Below are 21,662 nucleotides of genomic sequence, written 5' to 3' on the forward strand. Positions count from 1 at the left end.
TGCAAAACGCATTTACACACCCGCATCAAGAAATGTGAAGTCGTGGAGAAATGTTGAACATCCGCAAATCAGTACGTGAATTCATCAAATGAGAGTTGCACACTTGTAGAATGTTTTCTCAGAAATGTCTTTTATATTTTTCTAACACAAACACAAAATACATAACTACAGCTGCTTGAATCTGCTGCGATGCATCTCAAACACCGTCTTTCGCTTTCAAGTGACCAGTTTCGCGTTCTCCCTTTTGCACCTAGATATTTGGTTCAAAAGTGATTTGTGCATCTGTAGAGGTAGTGGGCAGACTGTTTAGAGATTAGTGAATTTCAGCCAATCAGAAGAGCTACTTTGGCTCGTTGCTGAGTAGGTGGAGGCTTGGGAACTGTAGCGGTAGATATACACCCCAAGTAGTTTTACGCCCCTGTTGTTCCTCATGCGTCCAGTAGGGGGAGGCTGCAGACCTATGACCTACTGTAAACTGTATTATTTATATTTAGAAACTGGTTTTATATACAGGAGACTGACTGATATATGATGTTGTGAATTTATATTAAGTTATACTTAGATATTAACCATATTCAGGCCATTAGACAGCACTGTGTAATCATATGGATCCTAAATGAAATATTTGCTGTACAATTCACAACTGCTCGTCATACAGCAACAAAACATGCCCTACATAGCATTTTATGAAGACAAACACAATTTAACCCTTTTCTAAAGTTCCAAGGGTCATTTCAAAGAAAGAGACAACATTGTTGTTCAAAAAAAAAATAACACCATGACTTGGTTATTTCTTAACAGCATGACTCCTGTAGATGACTCTCCTATGGCTTGCCACTCTTCTTTAATTGTTTCTTTATCCTGCTGTCAGTGATCCCACTCACTGATAAAAATAAATAAAGCAAAAGTTGCATAGTGGTATAAACAATGGTTATTTATATATTATGGCAGGATGTCATGTTTCAACATTTTGTCCTTTATAGAATCGTTTCAGTAGCTTGCGTCAATGACAGGTCCTCGCAGGAATTTCTCCTCAGCCTCCAAGATGGACACATGCTTCACAACAGCAAGAGCACAGATGATGGACTACCAAAGAAAGATTTATCACAGCCCAAATAAGCCAAGCATCATTTAGCATTTTTATTTTTTATTTTTTTTTACAACAAAATCAAAAGTGCCTTTTCTATATTAAGAAAAAAACTATTATTTTATAGCAATGGTCTAACATTATGGATAAACTATATGCCATGAAAAACAATGTGAATATGACACCATGAGTCTATGCTCAGCAGCGAGCCAAATTAGCTCTTCTGATTGGCTGAAATTCACTAATCTCTAAACAGTCCCGCCCACTAACTCTACAGATGCACAAATCAATTTTGAACCAAATATCTCGGTGCAAAAGGGAGAGCGCAAAACTTGTCACTTGAAAGCCAAAAACAGTGTTTTAGATTCATCGCAGAAGATTCAAGCAAATGTAGTAGTTATGCATTTTGTGTTTGTGTTAGAAAAATATACAAGACATTTCTGAGAAAACATTCTACAAGTGTGCAACTCATTTGATGAATTCACGTATTGATTTGCAGATGTTCAACATTTCTCCACGACTTCACATTTCTTGATGCGGGTGTGTAAATGCGTTTTGCACCACATTCACTGCAGCAATTGTTTCAAAAATGTGAGCGTACGAGTTTCTAAATGTGTGATTTGTAGAATAGGATTTGTGCACCTGCAATGAAGAATTTGAGAAGGTGTAACTTGTGTTGTGTTTGTGGGAGAGAAAAAAAAAGTCTACAGGTTTGCAACTCTTAAAACATTTCTCTCTGTGACTTCAAATTTACTGATACACATGTGTGGCTTTTCTTTACAACTACAAATCGCACTGTCACAGGTGTTCAGTTGTTTTGAATCAAAAATAACTTCATACGGAATTTCCTTATATGGGTCCTAAGTGCAGAAGAGCGCGCGCTCCTGTATAGCAGAGCACTGAGAGGCTGAGCACAGCCTGATCAGAGCGAGAGCGTCGCGAAAAGTCACAAAAGAAGTGTGTTTTTGGTTGCCAGGGCAAGACAACCCTGCACAGATTACCAAAAGAGAAACAGCATTAAGGGACCAGTGGATGGAGTTTATATTTACAGAGCATCAACGGAGTTGTGCAAGTGTTTTTGTTTGTTCCCTACATTTCGGAATGCACATCGTTTATTTCTTAAGGATAATGCAGTCCCAACGGAAAAGGGTCACGATTGTGTGTTGGAACCACATGCGGTGAGTAAAACTGCTTCAAATATCTCTGTGTTGTTAACTTAGCTATTGGCCCATAAGCACATCAAGTAAACAACATGCGATGTTGTCATCAAACTGCACTTTCCACATGTACAGCTTAAAAAAAATAAATAAAAAAGACGACATAAAGTGGAACTTAGTCATTTTCCAAAACCGCTAAGCAAATATATACAGTTTCAGTACATACCACATAACATACCGCCTTTGCTAATGCTGCTCTTGTTAAATTTCAGCCTCTGGATCTGTGTCACAGCTTCCACATGCTCTCAACTCAAAAGCCTACTGGCGCTCGTGATTCTTTAGCTCCGCCCACACGTCACGCCTCTAGGCACTCGTGTTTTTCCGGGAAAAATCGGTACAGACTATCTTTCTCTTATAAATATAATAAAAATAAAGACTTTTTGGAGTTATGAAGGATGCAGTACTACTCTATAGGTACTCAAGATTAACAGGATATTGAGTGAAAACGAGCATTTCATCCCCCCTTTAAGTTATTTTGTTATTTATTTATTTATTTTTCTGTATGAACACATTTTGATTTGTCATTGAAATATATTTCATGTTCATGACCTCAGGTTGACAGTGGACTACCTCTACGATGTTGGGGAGTTGATCCAGAATCTTGGTGAATCAAAAATCTTGAGAAAACTGAAGTAATTTTAATATAAAAATCTTACTTCCGATAGGGTCAAAGAAAGAGACAATAATTTTCACTCTGAATGTAACATCATTTTTTCTATATTTAACATAAATGTCACAATCCAATGATTTATTAGTTGTTGAATAAGTTATCTTTTTATTTTAAAGTTTTAAAATAAGCCATGTTTGTGTCATATTTTGTGTCTTTGTTCTGACTGATAAGAGTTCAAGAGGATGAATACAGTGCTGAAAGTCTCATATGGTCACTTGACCTGTCAGTCACACATGAAGATGTCTTGTAAGAAACTAGACGTATAATCTGTTTTACCAAGATGGTATAATTTTTTTTTCCAGAACACAAGAAAAAGTGTCTTTGTGTCTCTGTTTCAGGTTGTCTTTGAGCTCCTCAGAAAAGAATCTATCATTTCCAGGAGTCTTAAACTTCACACTTACATGTCCACAATCAGAGTTATCCAGCACTGACTGGTCACTCTTCTTACAGAGACTCAGCAAGACAGAAAAAGTAGCAGAAGAGTAAGAAAAATAATAATTTTGTCATTAACTGTTTATCTCATCAGTAGATTAACTGTTTATCTCATCAATAGATTAACTGTTTTTCAAATGAATTGTGGTCAAATATTTTTTTTGCAGTTCTTCAGCTCTTCATGAGCATGTCAGTTTGCTGCTGTCTTCATTTCGCTCTGTGGGTTTAAAGACGCTGGTTCTGAAGCTGGTCGTTCTGAATGAGATCTGGGCTTGTGGGATCATTTCTCTCGTCCAAACCTGCACCAGTCTACAGCAGCTCAGGTTAAAGGATTTGCATAATACATTCAGAATTCTTAATTTTACAGTGGCCCCATATACATTTTGGACACTTAAGCCAACATTTAATGTCATTGGGTTATATATAGAATATTACTGCAAGTGGCATCTGGAAAAAATACAAATAAAAATAATTATCCAAGAGCTTTTACTAACTTCACTTGTCTGCTTGTTTAATTTGTTTGCAAGTGTTGAGGAAGACATTTACAATGATGAGTCTCTTCTCATCTCTCAGTTTTTTGCTTTGTGATAAGGACATCAGGTACATTGCACACACATTTCAATCTTTACATGTCAGTTTTTAGACTACAGTACCAAAAATATTTGTATTATAATTAATTGGCTGAATTAGTGAAGTCTGGCTGGATGTTTTTTTTAGGCTGGATGTGAGGCACAGACAGATGTTTGAGTCTCTCTCACACATCACTCTCACTTGTCCTCGCTCAGCGTTAAGAAACTCTGACTGGAAAATCTTCTTCCAGAGATTCCACAAACAGAGTATACACAACCCTGAGTAAATATAATCTCCAACATCAAACTAGCATTTAGTTTCTTCTGATTGGTATTCCGTCCTTACTTTTGTACCATTGTGCTGCTTGCAGTTCTCCAGAGTCTAATGAACAAGCGGATGCTCTGTTTTCTTTCCTGCTCTCTGTGTGTGATCTGAAGAGTGTGGAGCTGATCGTCTTCAGTCTGAATCGGAGCTGGGCTCTCAGGATTCTCGCTCTCATTCAGGCCTGTAGCAGTCTGCAAGAAATATGGTAAGACTTATTAATTTAATGTGAATAAAATTCATTCATTTAATGTGAATAAAAGAATAGAATACTCGGTTTTGACACTTCACAATGATATTCTTACTGCTAACTACATTGTTGTGTTTTTTGCATTATAAGCAAAAGTTAATAGAGATAATTAACAGAAAAATCTAAAATATTTTGTGCTGTTTTGTCATTATAACAGTTGAATGTTATGTTATTTTGTCGTGTCAGTGTCACTGGATTGGTTTTGGAGGAGGGGCTCACGTTACTGAAGAAATCACTGACAGATCCACACTGCACTTTGATCATCGAAGGGTTTGTGTGCTTTAGACTTTTTTTTATCTAATGACATATAATAGCTGTATTTAACAACTTAACTACAAAACTTCAAACACTGGGTCTATTTACATTGTGGAATTAAATCAATGTGTTGTGCATATCTACAAAATGGTGTTTACATTATAGCTAATTGTGCCTATTTTTTATTTTGTGTGTGCACTTGGATGGGTTAAATGCAAAGCATTAATTCCAGGTATGGCACACCATACTTGGCCACACGTCACATCCTTTCCTTTTCTCCTTTCCTTTCTTTTTTAAAGGAGGAAATGCAGTAAACTCACTGATCAGTGCAAAGAACAGGACTGGAGTCACAGCTGTAATGAGAAAGTGGAGATTCACTTCAAACCAAATATTTTGAAAGAGCTGGAAGAGTGAGATAATTTAAGAGATTTAAGAGATAAAATAAAAGAGTTCAGGATCAGCACTCCGGCGGGTCGATTCGAGTGCAGCAGGACCAGAATGCGATGGGTCTGTGCTGGTGACATCACTCTCCAGTATCGTGCAGTGGATGGAGGTTTCCTCAGTGAAGAGCTGGAGAGGCTTCAGTGTGAGAGAATTGGTCCTGTGATTGATGTGACAGTGATCTCAGGGAAACTGGAGGAGGCACATCTACCTCATTATGCCTGTTTAGCAGAGTCAGACCCCTCTCTCACACAAAGTGTAAAGGTCCTCAGTGTTGAAGATGAGGGAATATCCTTGGAATCAGTGGAGTTGACTCGTTTTCATGCTAAAGTACTCCAACCATCTTTTTCTCCTAAAACGATGCTTATGAAACTAGGGATAGCAGTGAAAGTGCACTGTGATCTACTGATCTTCCTGACACACAAATATCCCATCATTCTCCATGTGTATTTTTTACCAGTAGATTCGCTTTTTGAAGAAAAAAATTAAAATAGTGGAAAAGTCGAATCATCAAATCAGTCTTTCAAGACCTGAAACTCCATTACAGATGAATAAACAACACAGTCTTGATGTTCCTGGTGCTTCTGTCCAACCCAAAGCGATCAAACTAAGAGGAGACATTAAGCCAAACTTCTTTGAGGTCATAAATCCTGTTGTCGATGACATTGATATGACTCTTAGCCGAGTGGATGATCAGAAATCAGTATGGACCTCAAAAATTTACAAAGCTTTGTTTGGATCCATGATGCTTAATTCAGAATTGAATTTGTTTCCAAAAGTGGGTGTCAACTTTGATAAAGTTAAGTTTTTGATAGAAACTGGCATGCTTCTATTAAAAGAGTTAAAAATGTGAATAACGTTGCAGACAACCTGCTGCAGAAGCAAATCATTCATGAAGAATTATATTCTGAAATCACACATCCAACTTCAACCAGTGAAGCCAGCATGAGGAAGATCTGCAGCATAGTGCGTAAAGGTAGTGACACTGTGAAAGAAATGTTCATCTGCATTCTTCTGGAAGATCCCGACCTTTTAAATCATCTGCCTTTACCCGACTTTTAAAACTTTTTTTGCTTGATGATTCTACGTTGTATTTTACATGATTTGGGAAATGATGTTAACTACAAGTGATCAATGCACTGGAGAGCTCACCCTACTGTACTTTTGAAGAACAGTATTTAAGTTACTGCTGGAATTAAAGAGCATTCACATGCTCTGCTTGCCTGTAAAAATTTGATTTAAACAACAGACTGTTGCAAAACATTTTCTTGTCTTATAAAGACACTGAACAAGGTTAAGTTTTTCTGTACAGGTTTTATTTCTACACAGCTTTGTTGTAAATGTTACTGTATCAACCACTTTGACATAGTTTAACTATTTTTTTATCATCTAAATATGACATTACAAAAAAAGAAATTCAGAGATATTTTTGTCACAACTACATATACTAACTAGAAGGTAACTAGTAGTGTAAGTAACAATGTTATTTAAATAAATACAAATTAACTGAGTCACTGACTTGGTCATAATAAAAACAATGCATCCTAAACTAAAACAACCTTTGACATCCTTACAAATGCAAATGTACAAGAGCATAAATCCAGTAAAAAATTTAAATGTGTTATTTACAAAGACATTTTCCCCAGAGTCGGTAAGAACAGCTGTACACAAAAAGCCATTCATAATCATGTAGTAGACAGGACACCGTTCATACTGTGTTACTCGATCATTATTGTGTTGATCATGTGTGTATTGCCAGCGTTAAATTTGTAAAACTCGTGTGCATAAAAATTTGCTCAATTCTGATTATGAAGTTCAGAAGACTTATGGTTTGTTCAGCGGCAGGAGGGTAGTGTGACTCTCTGCTCGTCCATCCTCTTGGCCTGTGAGCGCATGATGAGGCTGAAGAAGTCTTCATCCGGGACGGTGGGGCCACGGGAGGAGGGTGGAGGAGGGGCGCACCTCTGATCATCCAGACGGGACCCCTGAGAGAGACAGTAAAATGAAATTAATGGCTTTAAATGAATGCAATTCCTTTCCTATAGCTGCTATTTTGCACTCGTTTTCCACTCCGGTTATTTCAAGCATGTTCTCACCTGACACTTGACGAGCATGTCGAAGAACTGATCATCAGGTTCAGTGGCATCTGTGCTGGCCATGACCTGGCTGAGGATCATCTGTCTGCTGCTAGTGCTGCTGTGTTCAGACAGCGTGCGCAGGCCGGGTAGACTGTTCCCTGTTCCTGCCCTCTGCTCGTCCAGCCTCCTGCCCTGAGCGCTGGCCAGCAGTCTGAGGAACGGCTCCTGACCTGGAGATGCAGCCGACTCGGAGAATGCTGGATATACAGAAACGTGTTCAGCTACATTTATGATATTCACGTCATTTTAATGCTATTTTTTTGGAACATTCAAAGACAAATTCAATAAATAACATGAAGGAAGACTAACATTTCCTGATGGTTCTGGGCGGGGTGGTGGGTGGGGAGGCGGGGCTAAAATTGACAGACAGGTGGCTCCTCCCATCCTGTATGGCACAACGCTGGTCATCCATCCTGTTGCTCTGGAAACGACTCAGCAAGTCAAAGAAGCCCTCGTCTCCTAACACATCAGTACTCCCATGCTGGAAGCAAAGAGGTCAAAGGTTAAAACAAATTCCCTCTGAAGAACTGAGAACACATACACAATTTTAATTTATGAACTGTTCAGACATTTCAGGTGTGAAGCAAGTTTTGATGACAATGTTACAAAAACTTTTTCTTTAGAATAATATGGACTCATGAATCTTTCTCAGATCAAAAATCTCAACTAATAAATAGAGTCTTTTTTTACTTGGATTTCTATAGGATTTAATAAGTATTAGGGATGCATGGTATTGGATTTTTGCCGATATGCCGATAACTTTCAACTCATTTGGCCGATAGCCGATGCCAATATATAATTATTTTTAATATAATTATATTATATATTCCGATATTGGTCCGATAAAATTGTGCATCCCTAATAAACGTGTTTGTATGTTGTTTTAGTACTTTGTTCTGAGGAGCTTCCCGTGTGTTGCTGGTATCCTGCAGGATTTTACTGGAGCTGCTCTGCAGTTTATGCTTCTTTCCTCGGAAACGATTGACAAAGGATAGCTTTGAGGATGACTTGGCCAGTGAGGATCTGGACTGCTTGAAGAGGATATCACTGGTCCACTTCTGACCCTGCAGGACAGATATTAAATTGCTCTATGAATCCCTGATGCTGAGATTTAAAAACATACATTTCTGCTTCATTGTCTTATGAACTGATGACTATTAAAAGAGTTATGAATCGGATAAATACATTTACATTCGCGTTGATTTTGTCTGGTGTGAGTTTCATCAGCTCTAGGTTCTCCATACTGTGCCGTCGGCTCATCCTAGGTCTGGCTCCTGGAAAAACAACAAGCCAAGTCAATCGGTTTAAAACCTTAAATGCAGTGGTCCCTTACTTTATTCCAGTGATTAATCATACAGAGGAATTTGGGATACTATGGCTGAAGGGAGACCTAGTGCTGTTTTTGTGTACCATGCAGGTTGTAGTCGATCTCTTTGTTCTCAGAAAGTACTGAATTGTCTGTGCTGTAACTGAGGCCGAGGACCATCTGGAGATCTGAGACATTCATGCGAGCAGTCAGTTCCCCGCTACGATCACCAGTCTGTAAACAAGACAATTCGGCCATTTATTTCAAATACATCCTAAGCAATAATTATTTATTTATTCAATATAAATATAACCCTTCTGCAGTTTAGAGCAAGACATCAATCAGAACAAACATCAATGGTACTTCCAGATATGCACCTACTGATGGGTCTATAACTGCACGCACCTCTTTTGCAATTTCTAAGTGCTTTTCTGCAAAGTGCATGGCCTGGTCATGATTCCCTAGTGCTGTATGTGCGTTTCCCAAACTCCAGCAGGCCCTGCCCTCACCGATCCTGCAGAAAACATACCTTCCATAATGAGTAAGTAAATTATTACTATGCTTTATAATTGTTTTTGTTTTATCAGGGAACATGGGGGTATTTACATATATGCATTTATTTGACCGTTTGCCACCCTGTTCTTTAGATATCAGTTGGCCACAACCAAAACATGATTCCTAGTGTGTGAGATCACCTGTCATTGAGGTCCTGAGCGATTATGAGATGTTTGAGATGGTAGTCGATAGCTCTCTCATAGTCCTGCAGCAGTGTGTACGTGTTGCCCAGACTGTAGCAGGCCTGAGCCTCCACTGCCAGATCCTTTAGCTGCCGCGCCAACTGTAGAGCTTTCCTGCAATCAGAACACAATCACTGTCAAAGCTCAAATAGAACCACAACAGAGTTTTTTTTTTTTTTTTTTTTTTTTAACTGTTGGTTACTAGGTCATTTACTCAACTTTATGGAAACACACCTAATTCAGTTCACATTTAGATGAAATCCAGCTATTGACTTAAATGTCAGATAATAATATATATAGAGTATAATAATATATAAAGATTTAATGCATAATCTGGGACTTTTAATAAAAAATAAGACCAAAACGCAAAGGGAATCTTTTTTGGAAATCTGTGTGCTTTATTACTTACAGCTGCTGATTCAAAAAGATGGGGGAGATAAAATACGCACATTTACAACAATCTACTAAATATTACAAAATAAAAACTAGTGGTCGACCGATGAATCGACATGTCCGATATATTGGCCGATATTTGCCATTTTTCAAATATCGGCATCAGCCGATAAGTTTTCTGCTTGGCCGATGAGTTTGAGGCGGGACTTTTGTTTTGATGGTGTGCCAAACTCCCTCTTGTTTACGGTCGTCTTTAACAGTTCTGTCTAATATGGATAGAAGTCTGTCTAATAATCGGAAAGAACGGTTAAACAAAGGAATCAATGTATACAAAAAAGTATCATTACTTTTATATATTAGTAATAGGAAGGGAAACATTATAATACTTTCTTGTTTGACATCAGAATTAAGCAAATATGGATTTAAATCATTTACACAAATCTTTGAATGGCTAATGAACATTTAAATTCACAAACGCTGCAAACTTAGTCGAATCCAACTGTGAGATCCTGTGAAGTGTGCATTTATATCCAGCATGATCGGATGTTCTATGTGTAACTGTCGGTCTGTGTGAATTGAATGCTTTAAATTTTAAACTCGTGATTTCAAATTTTGCTGTGCTTTAAGCATTTGCCCATTGTCATATTCATGCAATTTTCATTGTATGCTGTATGTTAAATGAATGTTACCTTGGCTTTATTTGAAAAATATGATTCCCAATGCACACAAACTTACCAGAATACTGAGTGCCCTGTTTTTTGGTTACAGTGTTTACTTCCTTTTTAAATATATTTTTATTAAATATTTATTTGTGTCATGTATGTTTATTTTACAAAAAATCTTTATCCATTGTTAAATTATTAAAATTTTGTAAATATAAAAAAAACAAAAACAATATATATATATATATATATATATATATATATATATATATATATATATATATATATATATATATATATATATATATATATAAGCTTTATATCACCTATCGGCCCCTTTGCTTTCCAAGATATCGGCAGTCAAAAAAATAAAATAAAATAAATAAATTAATTTCCAATATCGGTTGACCACTGATAAAAACCATAAAGTAGTCATTCACCAACAGTAGATCATAAGCAATTAACTGTCATAAAAGTGTAATATACACCTATTGCGTGAGACTGTGGAATGTGTAACACACACCATTTTTGTCTTTGAACTTGGCATCATGCACTAATTTACTAATTATAATAATTATATTATTTACTTTTTAAATTTAATTATCTCGTTAACATGTACCACAATTCTCTTTTCCACCCTCAAAAAAAAAAAAAACTATAACAGAAATGTTTTCCATTCTCAAAGACCTAATAAAATGATAATTATGACTTCAAATGACCTTTAATTTAATCAACTGAAAAAGAAGACTTAAAGACCCCTGGTAACCCTGGAACAATATTTATATCAAACCCCACCTTAACAGGGCTGTAATATGTAATGCTCTTTCTCTCTCTCTCGCTCAGAAAATAAGTAAGTAAATGAATAATTTAAGAAAAAAAAAATATTTAAATATTACACTCACCTGTAATGTTCTGCAGCCCTCTCAAACTCCCCAAGGAATATACAAGCATTTCCCAGGTTGCAGTAGGCTCTCCTTTCGGCAGAGCGGTCACCAAACTCTTTAGCTATAAGCAAACGCTGGAAGACAAATAGTTCACGTACAGTGCAGTGAGTGCTTTTGCACAGCCTTACAGTTATTAGAATTTTCATAACCAAATGATGAAACCAAACACTCACCTGTTCATGAGAGGCCACTGCATCCCTGAAGTTTCCTAGCAGGTAGTATGTGTTTCCCAGGTTTCCATACGTTCTGCCCTGTGCTGCTCTGTCTCCGAGCTCATTCACCATACACAGGTTCGCCCTAAGCAACCGGAGAAAAGGAGGAGGATGTACAAAAACTGTAACATACACACAAAAATGTTCAATCACGTGGGTGTTGGTGGTACTCACTCGTAGTACTCCGCGGCTTTTCTAAGTGCTGTAATGACCTCCTCGGGAAAGTCTCCAGGTTCTGCTCCGCTCCAGCAGATGCTCTTCCCTTTGGCATGGTACACATTTCCAAAATTATAAAGTGCTCTGGCCTGCCCCACCTTTAGGTAAAAAGCAAATTAAATAAATTGAAAGAAAAAAACCTCAGACGCTAATTATATACCCGGGTGCATCTTATGGAAGCTTCCAGCATAAAATAAAAAACAAAGACGGAAATTGCATTTGTTTTTTGTTTTTATCTTAGTTTCGCTGACTTTTGTGTGTGTGTGTGTGTGTGTGTGTGTGTGTGTATCTGTGTTTTTTTAAAACAAGCTCTCAAAATCTATATCACTTTGACAATTCACAACTTTGATTTTTGGGTAGATAAAGACCTGTTGATTTATTCATCAGATTCACAAAAATGTATGATTGAAATAGTCAGCAATGATGAAATCACATTTACAAAAAGTTTTGTACAATTAGAGCATTAATTTATAATCTATTAATTTGATTTGTTTGTCAGTTTGCAAGCTCATTTTTCTAGTCAATGCCATTGCCAGAGCTTTCTAATGCAGTATTATTATAATTACCTCATCAGAATGAATCGCTAAATAGGGCTGAGTATCGATTCAGATGTCTCGATTCGATTCAAATTTGATTCACAAGCTCTCAATTAGATTCTTGATTTTTTCATAGAACAGCATTGCACCATCTTCCGTTCATTCATTGTGGAGATGATGGCGCCTTTACGCATGTCACACAGATATCCACAGATTTGTAGTATTACTATAGAATAATACCTGAGCATTGCAAATCACACTTTGTTCTCGTCAACAGTATATCCGCCATGATAAGCACTGAATGAGTGACAGGCTTTCTGTTGTGACATTGCACGAGGTAAATAAGAGGGTGACATCTAGTGAAGAAGACTAAAGTTTCACATTAATCAAATCTTCTTTTAAATGTTTGCTGAAATAAAAATAGGAGAAGATCGATTCACGCCTTTTGAGAATCGATATCGAAATGAAGTGATTTAAAGAAAGGACTAATCGAAAAATCTATTTTTTTGCTAAGCCCTAATCGCAAATGCGAAGTGTCAATTAATAATAATAATAAAATAAATTTAAACATAATATGTTGCACTATTTATTCATTCATTTTAACACCATGCCAGCATCAATGCTATTTTTATAGTGATCTCAGAATAAATTACACAAGGTATACAAAAAGACATAAAAGATGTTTCAAATCTACACTTGAAAAAAATTATAAAATACATTCAGGTAATATATTTTTAAATAAATCAGTAAAAAAAAAAAAAAAAAAAGAATAAAACCTGTTCACATTAAAAATAATACAATCTAATAAAATATGCTTCACTGTCATTTTCATGGGGCAAATAATGTAAGATGGTGGTTCTTCACCTTTTAATAAATATCCACGTGTATGTCTTGTATGAAATATTTTCCATTATGGTAATGTCTATTGTGTACATTAAACAAATCCCTCACCTTGTCGCCCTGTTCCCTGGCAATATCTAAATGTCTCTGGCAGCAGACCACCGCTTCATCAAAGCGTCCCAAAACCTTTAATGTGTTCCCCAGGTTACCGCTGGCTTTGGCTTGACCGAGCCGATCCCCAGTGGTCCTGAGAGAACAAATCAGTGCTTTCATTAACATTAAATATAAATATTATACAATCCTAAAGAGAATTAATTATAGGTAATACAACTGAAACACTGAGAATTTGCACAACATTACACATTTTTGTTGTTGTTGTTGCTTTCTTATGCTCACCCAAGGCTGCATATTTATGATAACAAAATAGAGTAAAACCATTAAGAAACATTACTTTCAGTATTTTCTATGGTAATTTTCTATTATTTTTCTATTATTATATTACAGTATTTTCTACGGTAATATATTTATAAATGTTTTTTATTCTTGGATTTATTAAACCCAGGATTATTTGATGACAGCATTTATTGAAACCTTACTAAGCCCTAACTGTTGAGCAGTTGGGGAAGCTACATCTCCTGTAAAGGTGTGTAAATATACCTAGTTAGTGTAAGATCATGGTGGTGGAACTCCAGAGCTTTGCTGTAGTCATGCAAATGGAAGTATGCATTGCCCAACTGACTGTAGACGGCACTCAGAACCTGGAGGTCTTCTGTGCCAACCTGTATGGCGGTCTCGAAGAAAGAAACACCGGCGCTGTAATCCCCCACCTTACAGAGACGCTCCCCCTCCAGAGCCAGGTCCAAACAGGATGCCTCCATCCTGCAGGGGGCAGCAAAAATATTTTATGAATGGTTGAGCGGTTATCTCTCTGTAGTAACATTAGTAGAAATAAATTGAGAAGGCAGCATGTCTTCATTACAAAAACATACAAATTTTATCTTTAAATGTTTAAAATTTTAAGGATCTAACTCAAACACTGGGAAAATTATATGAGAATAAGGTGCTGCCATAACAGACCACTGATTTGTTTGTGTAGGGAAAGTTAAAAAAGTGGCAGTTTGACTTTTGGAAAAAAAAAAAAAAAAAATTGGTTACAAGTCCTAATTTTGGGGGGCATATAGGGCATAATTTCTATCCAAAGAATACACAATATCAGGGAAATATATATATATTTTTTATCATTTATTGTATGTTAGGGTATATACATTAGCTGTGTGAATTTTCATCACATTAGTAGATGAATACTGCCCAATGTAAAGCCCTTAAAACTCCTTACAAATTAATTAAACAATGGGAAATGGACCCAACACAAAAATTCATTACCAATCAATCTGACACTGCATAATATGTGGCAAATCAATCAGGCCTTGCAAATATTTTTACTAGTTTTCCATAATAGATGAACCCCTAAACATAAAAACCAGTCCGTTCAGAGTTTGTAGAGGCCCTACCTGGTGCCTTCACGCCTCACACAATCAAAGAAAGCTGGACATGTAAAAGGCATCTAAAAGGATTCGTTGGCTCCTTAAAAAGTCCTCCGACAGGGCTGTAATCTCTAAAACCAGCTGTCCCAAACGCTCATACATCACGATGAGGCTGCCAATCAACCCAATTCTCCACCAGGAATTACACCACTACAAACTCAAATGATTTTTAAAAGAATATTCTACACAGCAGTTGTCTATCATACAATGTCACATCGGACGTCTTTGAGGGCAGAGGTTGAAAATGGCTTAGGCAAAAACTGTCATGGTCAGCACATGAACAGCTAATCTGATTGTGTTTCTGCTTTCCACTGCCGTGTGTGATTAGTGCGCACACAGAGAGGGACACTACAGAGATTAGAAACTCATTTCCTCATACAACTGATTAACAGACAACACAATTCAGAGAGCTTTCATCTTGAATATAAAAAATGGAATCGATTTGATTTAAAGAAACTCAAAAACAGTGATTGTTATTTGTTTCTCATGACAAACCGGTCTCGGGAAATTAATGCAAATTAGTCTGGTTATGGTTATCTTAAAAATCTACTTTGTACATTCAACAGTACAGCAATGCACTAACAACAACAAGGTCATGGGTTCCCAAGCAAATCAAGTAATGATAAAATAGATACCCTGAATCCTGAATATAAGTTGATACAAGCATCTGCCAAATGCATAAATGTAAATATTACTAAATATGCATGGCTAACAATGCATACAACAATGCTAACATCAACTGACTAAAAGATTAAAACTAACCCAACTCATGGACTGCAGAACATAATATGGGCAATCGTCATAAATGATTCACAGTGATATTTAATATTGATTAAACTGGGGCACACCTGCTCTTTCTCTCTCTCCCGCACACACACACACACACACACACACACACTAAAGCTCTACAATAATACTGCCTTAGAAAATGTTTTTGCAAACTTTCCCCCATAATTTTTTTTAAGACATAAAGGGAGATGCATAAGATGACAAGCAATTATAAATTATTTATTGAATTATTGAAAAGTTTTGATTATAAGCCTACTTGTATCCTTAAAATAAATTGTAGGTACTAGATCAAGAGACAAATTACACATTTATGGTACAATCTATGATAACATGGCATGTGAACAAAATTTTAGTTCTTTGAATTGAATTCCTTTATGAATGAGTAAACACTGGACTAGCTCTACATATCTTAAAGGATACATTACAACTGAAAAGAAAACGTAATTCAAGTGTTGCATGCTTACCTGTAATGGACAACGGTCCGGTTCTCATTCTGCATGCTAAACACTGTACTGCTCGCAGCCACTGAAGAGCATTATGAAGTACTGATCCGAGTCAAGTCCAGAAAGTAATCCAACAGGGAAGACTAATGAACTGAATCCCAGAAAAAAAGTATGAATAAATTGTAAACTCTTCCAAAGTCACTCTGATGTTTAGCAGTGGTGGAGTCCAGTGCACTACAGATGAGCGTATTCAGACTAATATTCACCGCATGGATCTGGGAAGTGAGTGTTTGTGTGTGTGTTTTGTACAGGATGCTCTCTTCCGGAGCTCTCTGTGAAAAGAACAAAAGATGCCAAGAGTGAAGCCTCATTCTGTGCGTATGCCATGGCAACACCCACTAAGCGGTGGACACATGGAGTGGAGGCAGATATTAAGAGTGTGTGTGTGTGTGTGTGTGTTTCAGCTTTGTGTATTTGAAAGCGAAATCAAGGGACCCAACAACAAGAGAGAAAGCAAGAGCGACTGGCCCATGAACACAGTTCATTATCTGCCATGCAAGCAGGCCAGTACCAAATCATGAAAGAAAACGCATTCAGGTTTGCGGCAAGAGAAGAGTTTTGTTCATCCTTCTCTTACAAAGCCCCACAGATGTAAAAAGAATCACAGCAGGAAAAAGAGGAGACTATTTTCAACTCTAATGGTAACTGTCGGTCACTTTTTAAACATATTCCACCTCTGTGACATTTGGAAAGCTGATTTGTCATTACCAAACTAATCCAGCAATAAGATAATCAGCTTGAGGAATAGGGTTGGGCCTATAGACAATGCCATCGTCCATCGCCGATGACTTACATTGTTAAGCTGACATCGTGATTCCACTACACTACAGTTCTTGTATATTTCTTTCCTCATTAAAAGACATTAAACACACAGTCCATTTTTTTTTCTTGACACCAAAAAGTGAACCACACTCACTCTCAACCAAGAGTGGAGATACACTGCCTGCTAAAACATGTAATAACATTAATGCCAAAGACCTTCAAAATCATTGTACTTTTATTCTTCATTCCAAAGAACAAAGAGAACTTCAAAACACAGAGTCAGTTACAAAACTGGTTTGTGTGTCTAATTCTTACAGAAAAACAACAATGTGGTTCTCGGAGTACCTCAGAGGCAGGTTAGCTTGACAAGATGAGACATGAAGAGAGCCTAGCAAGAAGAAAAGCTGTTACTGAGGTGCTGTCAAATTTAAGTCCCCTTTTACACCCTTTTGCATGCACACACACACACACTGTGTGTGTGTGTGTGTGTGTGTGTAGCTACTAATAAACATTTGCCAAAATCACTTTTCCAGTATATTGTGCCAGGAGGATAGCTATGTTAGTCAGATAGCATAGTGAATAAGAATATTGTCTGAATAAAGCAAAAAATAAATAAAAACTGTACTGTATGCCAATGTACAACCTATAATTCTGGAAAAGCAACAGCAAAAACACACCAATGTCATCACAGTGTCAGTGCTTATTTATAAAGCTGTATACAGACTCACCCATGTCCCACTCCCAAAGCAAACAGTTAAAGAAAGACCAGGATGAAGCCAGAAAAAATATTTATACAATCTATATAGAAGGTCAAAAAACGCGGACCTTAAATATGCGTAACACTGCCTTCTTTTAACGTAATCATTATATTAAGCCCGCAGCTTAAACTTTGGCTTTTAAATTGACGTTTTTGTGTGTGTTAGCGCAAGCAGCTGTCTCAACAGCCGTTACGGGCCAAACTTCAGTCATACTCACTCAACTCCTCCAGTTCGCCACCGATCCTTCTCTCGGTTCAGTCTCTTACAAGAGAAACGACAACAAAAATCAATTAAACCCAATCATATTGTAAACAAAAAAAGAATTAAAATAGTTTCCTTTTATTAATTCTCTTGGTCCCAGCGAAGCGGTGTAGAGACAAAACTACACAAACACGGACAGAAGGGGCGTGCTCGTGACTCCGCTGGCCAATCAGAGCATAGTATTCAAAAATAACTCCACCCCCTATGAATCACCAATGAAATTTGAATGTTTTATCGTTCTACTCTGCGAGGGAAACACTTCGTTTTACATAACTTCCAAAACACTTCACTATTTTTATGCAGCTTTAATTGTGATGTAAATCAACGGAGACCATTAAAATAAAACAGTTAATAATTCGCTATTTTATATCTTCGAAAGAACGAAACCGTTTTGGAGCAGGGCTGACTGACAGCTGATTTTAAGGCTTCTCGTTCCCATAGCAACCACCTGTTTCACCCCACCCCCGTGCGCGTGTAGCACCTGCCCAAAGCATCAGCATCAGATACCGCATTTATTATTTAAATTGCCTAAGAAGATCCTAGACCACAGGCTTGAGAAACTAGACAGAGACTTCATTGTACCTTTCAAATAGGCTGTTATGTCATTCTTTCATGAAAACGTCGCAAACTCTTGTAGTGCCTTAGAAACTAGAAACCCTTGGAACAAGCATCAAATGTAAGTGCAATGTCATATTATTAGAGCTACTTAGTGTGTTAATTTTTGTAGTCTCTTGTTTTATTTAGTTATTTTTTACTATTATTTTTTATTTATTATTTTCTAATTTATCCAGCCAGATAGACTACGTCTTGAATATTCGGAATTAATTATAAGTATAATTTTAATCTAATTATAATTTATTATAGGCATATATATAATTAGCATATCTATAATATTATGTGATTGGAAAAACATAAAAAATTCACTTGCAGATATAACATGTTCATTTTGTGTATTCTTGTTGCTAAGAAATGAATAGAGAGACGCGGAAGACGCGCAACAGCGCGTTAGATGGAGCGTCATCGGGAGAAGCAGAGGATATGGATGGTGAAGATGACGCTCACAGCAGACCTTCATCAGTACTGTGGGAAAGACACATCGAGCAGAGTATATTTGTTGATATCAGCGATGATGACAGCCTGCATTTCAGTGACATGCAGGGCTCCTTCAATGTTCACCTCTCACAGGTCTCTGGTGAACCTGAGAGCCCACAACTCACTGGTAAGAGAGACTATGAAATCCATCTTATTGTAAAACTTCAAAGATAATACTATGGGTTATAAGTACCATGCAACATTTCTGTAACAAATATATTTACTGTCACTTTTCAATGCATCCTTCTGAAGGTACTAATTAAAAAATATATATATATATATATTACTGACCCCTCCCTTTTGAATATGTAAATGACTGGTAATCATTCAGAATGTATGATTAAAGTCCCACTGACATTGATTTAACATATTTCAAACCCACTGTCCCTCCACTTTAACCAACCCACAGCTATTTTGTGTACAGATAATGCAGAGCTGTCAGAGTCATGTGAGACTGAAGAGGGCTCTTCAGAGAGTGTTGACTCGGTTAACAGTGAATGCACAGAAAATTCAAAAACCAGAAACAGGAAGGGAAACATACCCAAGGCGTCAGTAAAGAAAACCACCCCTGTGGTGAAGCCAGTCATTGGAACACATGAGAATGATGCAGTCAACACCAGTGATGAAGAACATGAAGAGCTTCCATATGATGGTGCACACAGCAACTACAAAACGGAGATGAATTTAAAAGCATCTCCATGTGAAACGGTTACTGAGATGCCTAGTCAGATTTACTCTACGCTTGATAAGTTAAATATGCCAATTGGTAATGCAGAACAAACAGAGGCTTGCCAGTCTAATCTTACTCACGGTCTTCTATCCAATCATAAAGTAATAAAGGATGTGGCTCAGCCTGTAGCCACACCTATTCAACCTGCAGACCACATCAATGACTTCCTGCTCAGACACTTCTCCAAGGAGGAGCTGCTTAACTCAAGCAGGATCATTGAAGCCGAGACCCTACCCGAGACATCTTTGATGGACAGCATTGATGAAACCGTGCGGAGTAGAGCTTCTCAGGCTGCACTGATCTTCGTAGCAGAGAGGGAGACGATTCAGGATGTGAGGGAGGAGCCTGATCCAAGCATTGCTGAAAGCCATAGATTGGCTGAACTAAATGTTTCAAATGAGTCAAGCTCATCTAAGGAAACTGGTTCGACTTGCATCAGTGATGGTGCATATGCTGGGGATGACGTCGATGATAATAAAGAGTGTCCTAAACAGAACTGCAGTGCCAACTCTTTAGATCTGTCTAAAGCAGATGCACAAAAGCCTAAGTGCTCCTTCAGCAGGACCAGGTCCTATAGTGAGCTGAAATACGGGCAGGGAAAGGTGCATTACCCACTCCCTGACTTCTCTAAAGTGGCACCTAAAGTCAGAATACCTAAAGCTAATGCGGGTGTTAAACCCATCAGCCAGTCACCAGCTATGGCCCGAGCCCAGTCGTCCCCAGGCATTCTGGGTAAATCAGCCTCCTCTTGTAAACTTACAGCAGATATCATCAGCAGGGTTTTAGAGGACTCCGTCATGCCACCAGAGAATGTGTTCACAGACAAGGAAGTAGCACATCAGTTACAGGTGAATCTATATTTTTATGTAATATGTAAACTAGATAGTAAAGGTTGTAGACAAGCATTGATGCTGTGTAAGAAAGCTTAGTCTGAAAGTTTGAAGAATTTAAGAAAAAAAATTTTTTTTAAAAAGGTTTTCAGTTTAAAATTTGAAAAGTTTAATAGATATATAAATATAGATTTAAGACGCAACAAGCTGGTTTGACCTTAATATCTGACCTTTGACCTGAGAACTATCTTTTTTCTGTGGAACACAAAAGAAGAGATGTTTTTTTTATTTTTATTAATATATTTTTTAAAATATAAAATAAAAGTCAGTGGGGTCTAATGTTGTTTAGGACCCCAATTACTTTTATTGCATGAACAAAAGCATTAAAAAAGTGTCAAAATTTTAATAAACTACCATTTTTCTGTTGTTGTTTGTTTATAGGTTGAATATGACAGATTGCTTGCTAAATATACAGAAGCTGAAAACCTAATTGGTCAGGTTAGACAAGTTTTTTTTAAGGATCTTCCATTAATGTTGATACAAGTCTTCTGTGTATAGATGTTTATATGGATATCTTGATAAGGGAATATAACTAAATATTAACATTACAAATATAATGCCTTTATAATATATGCTCTCAGTACACACATATGATCTGCATTTCAACATACCCTCAATCTCATCCGATTTTCAGCCCAGTTTGTGTCAGTTATGTTGTTGATTTCTTTTAAGCAGCAGATTCATGCTTCCAGTGAGCCTTCTGTGACCATCGACTGGAATGATGCAGCTAGCAACAATGAAAACACCAAACTGACAGCAACTCACCCACAAGCACCAGCCACAGGCAAGAAGCCATTGTTTGTCTTTCTCCAGCTGAATTACTGTACTACACTGTAACCCTGAGCAGAGATAGGGTTTCTAGAGCAGAGATACCCTGCCAAGGAAATATGAGCTGATTTGTTCAGCAGTTAAACAGACCTTCTAAGAGAGGGAAACAAGAAACATCAGATATTAGATGGTTTATAGTTACAAGATGATAGAATACAAATTAATAAACAAGCGATACTGCATGTTTAGATGCAATTTGTGTCCTCGTGTCTGATGTCTATTCAGCAGGAATAAGCGATAAGCAGTTTAGCCTGCAGAACTCTCAACCCGTGGAGACT

At 37.2% G+C, this 21,662-nt stretch overlaps 1 protein-coding gene and 1 pseudogene across 7 annotated transcripts; one reads left to right on the plus strand and one right to left on the minus strand.

Moving 5' to 3' along the window:
- Positions 1 to 1,486: 1,486 nt before the first annotated feature.
- Positions 1,487 to 6,386, plus strand: LOC127950649 (NACHT, LRR and PYD domains-containing protein 1 homolog; annotated as a pseudogene).
- Positions 6,387 to 6,537: 151 nt separating this feature from the next.
- Positions 6,538 to 17,991, minus strand: LOC127951576 (G-protein-signaling modulator 2). Of its 7 annotated transcripts, none has more exons than XM_052549546.1 (15): positions 17,801 to 17,991; positions 16,025 to 16,154; positions 13,885 to 14,106; positions 13,339 to 13,474; positions 11,810 to 11,949; positions 11,597 to 11,720; positions 11,382 to 11,497; positions 9,383 to 9,538; positions 9,093 to 9,201; positions 8,792 to 8,921; positions 8,567 to 8,655; positions 8,272 to 8,445; positions 7,691 to 7,862; positions 7,340 to 7,578; positions 6,538 to 7,228 (listed from the first exon to the last, which is right to left on the minus strand). In XM_052549546.1, exons 2-15 carry the CDS (start codon positions 16,057 to 16,059, stop codon positions 7,079 to 7,081), a joined length of 1,992 nt encoding a protein of 663 aa, XP_052405506.1. In that variant the 5' UTR covers positions 16,060 to 16,154; positions 17,801 to 17,991; the 3' UTR covers positions 6,538 to 7,078. The 7 variants fall into 7 exon arrangements, with proteins under 7 accessions (XP_052405506.1, XP_052405505.1, XP_052405507.1 ...); XM_052549545.1 differs by having other exon boundaries at positions 16,025 to 16,335; XM_052549547.1 differs by lacking the exon at positions 16,025 to 16,154.
- Between the last annotated feature and the right edge of the window lie 3,671 nt (positions 17,992 to 21,662).

Source organism: Carassius gibelio, chromosome B2 (genome assembly GCF_023724105.1).
Source record: "Carassius gibelio isolate Cgi1373 ecotype wild population from Czech Republic chromosome B2, carGib1.2-hapl.c, whole genome shotgun sequence".
Lineage (NCBI taxonomy): Eukaryota > Metazoa > Chordata > Actinopteri > Cypriniformes > Cyprinidae > Carassius > Carassius gibelio.

What these genes read in the sequence shown, in the direction of transcription:
- LOC127951576 (XM_052549543.1), bottom strand. Translation starts at nt 14,791, where the DNA reads ATGCCTTTTACATGTCCAGCTTTCTTTGATTGTGTGAGGCGTGAAGGC. An exon ending in ACTTAGAAATTGCAAAAGAG is followed by an intron (nt 8,922 to 9,092) that starts GTGCGTGCAGTT and finishes TCTTGTTTACAG; the next exon opens with ACTGGTGATCGTAGCGGGGA. An exon ending in AAATCAACGCGAATGTAAAT is followed by an intron (nt 8,446 to 8,566) that starts GTATTTATCCGA and finishes TCTGTCCTGCAG; the next exon opens with GGTCAGAAGTGGACCAGTGA.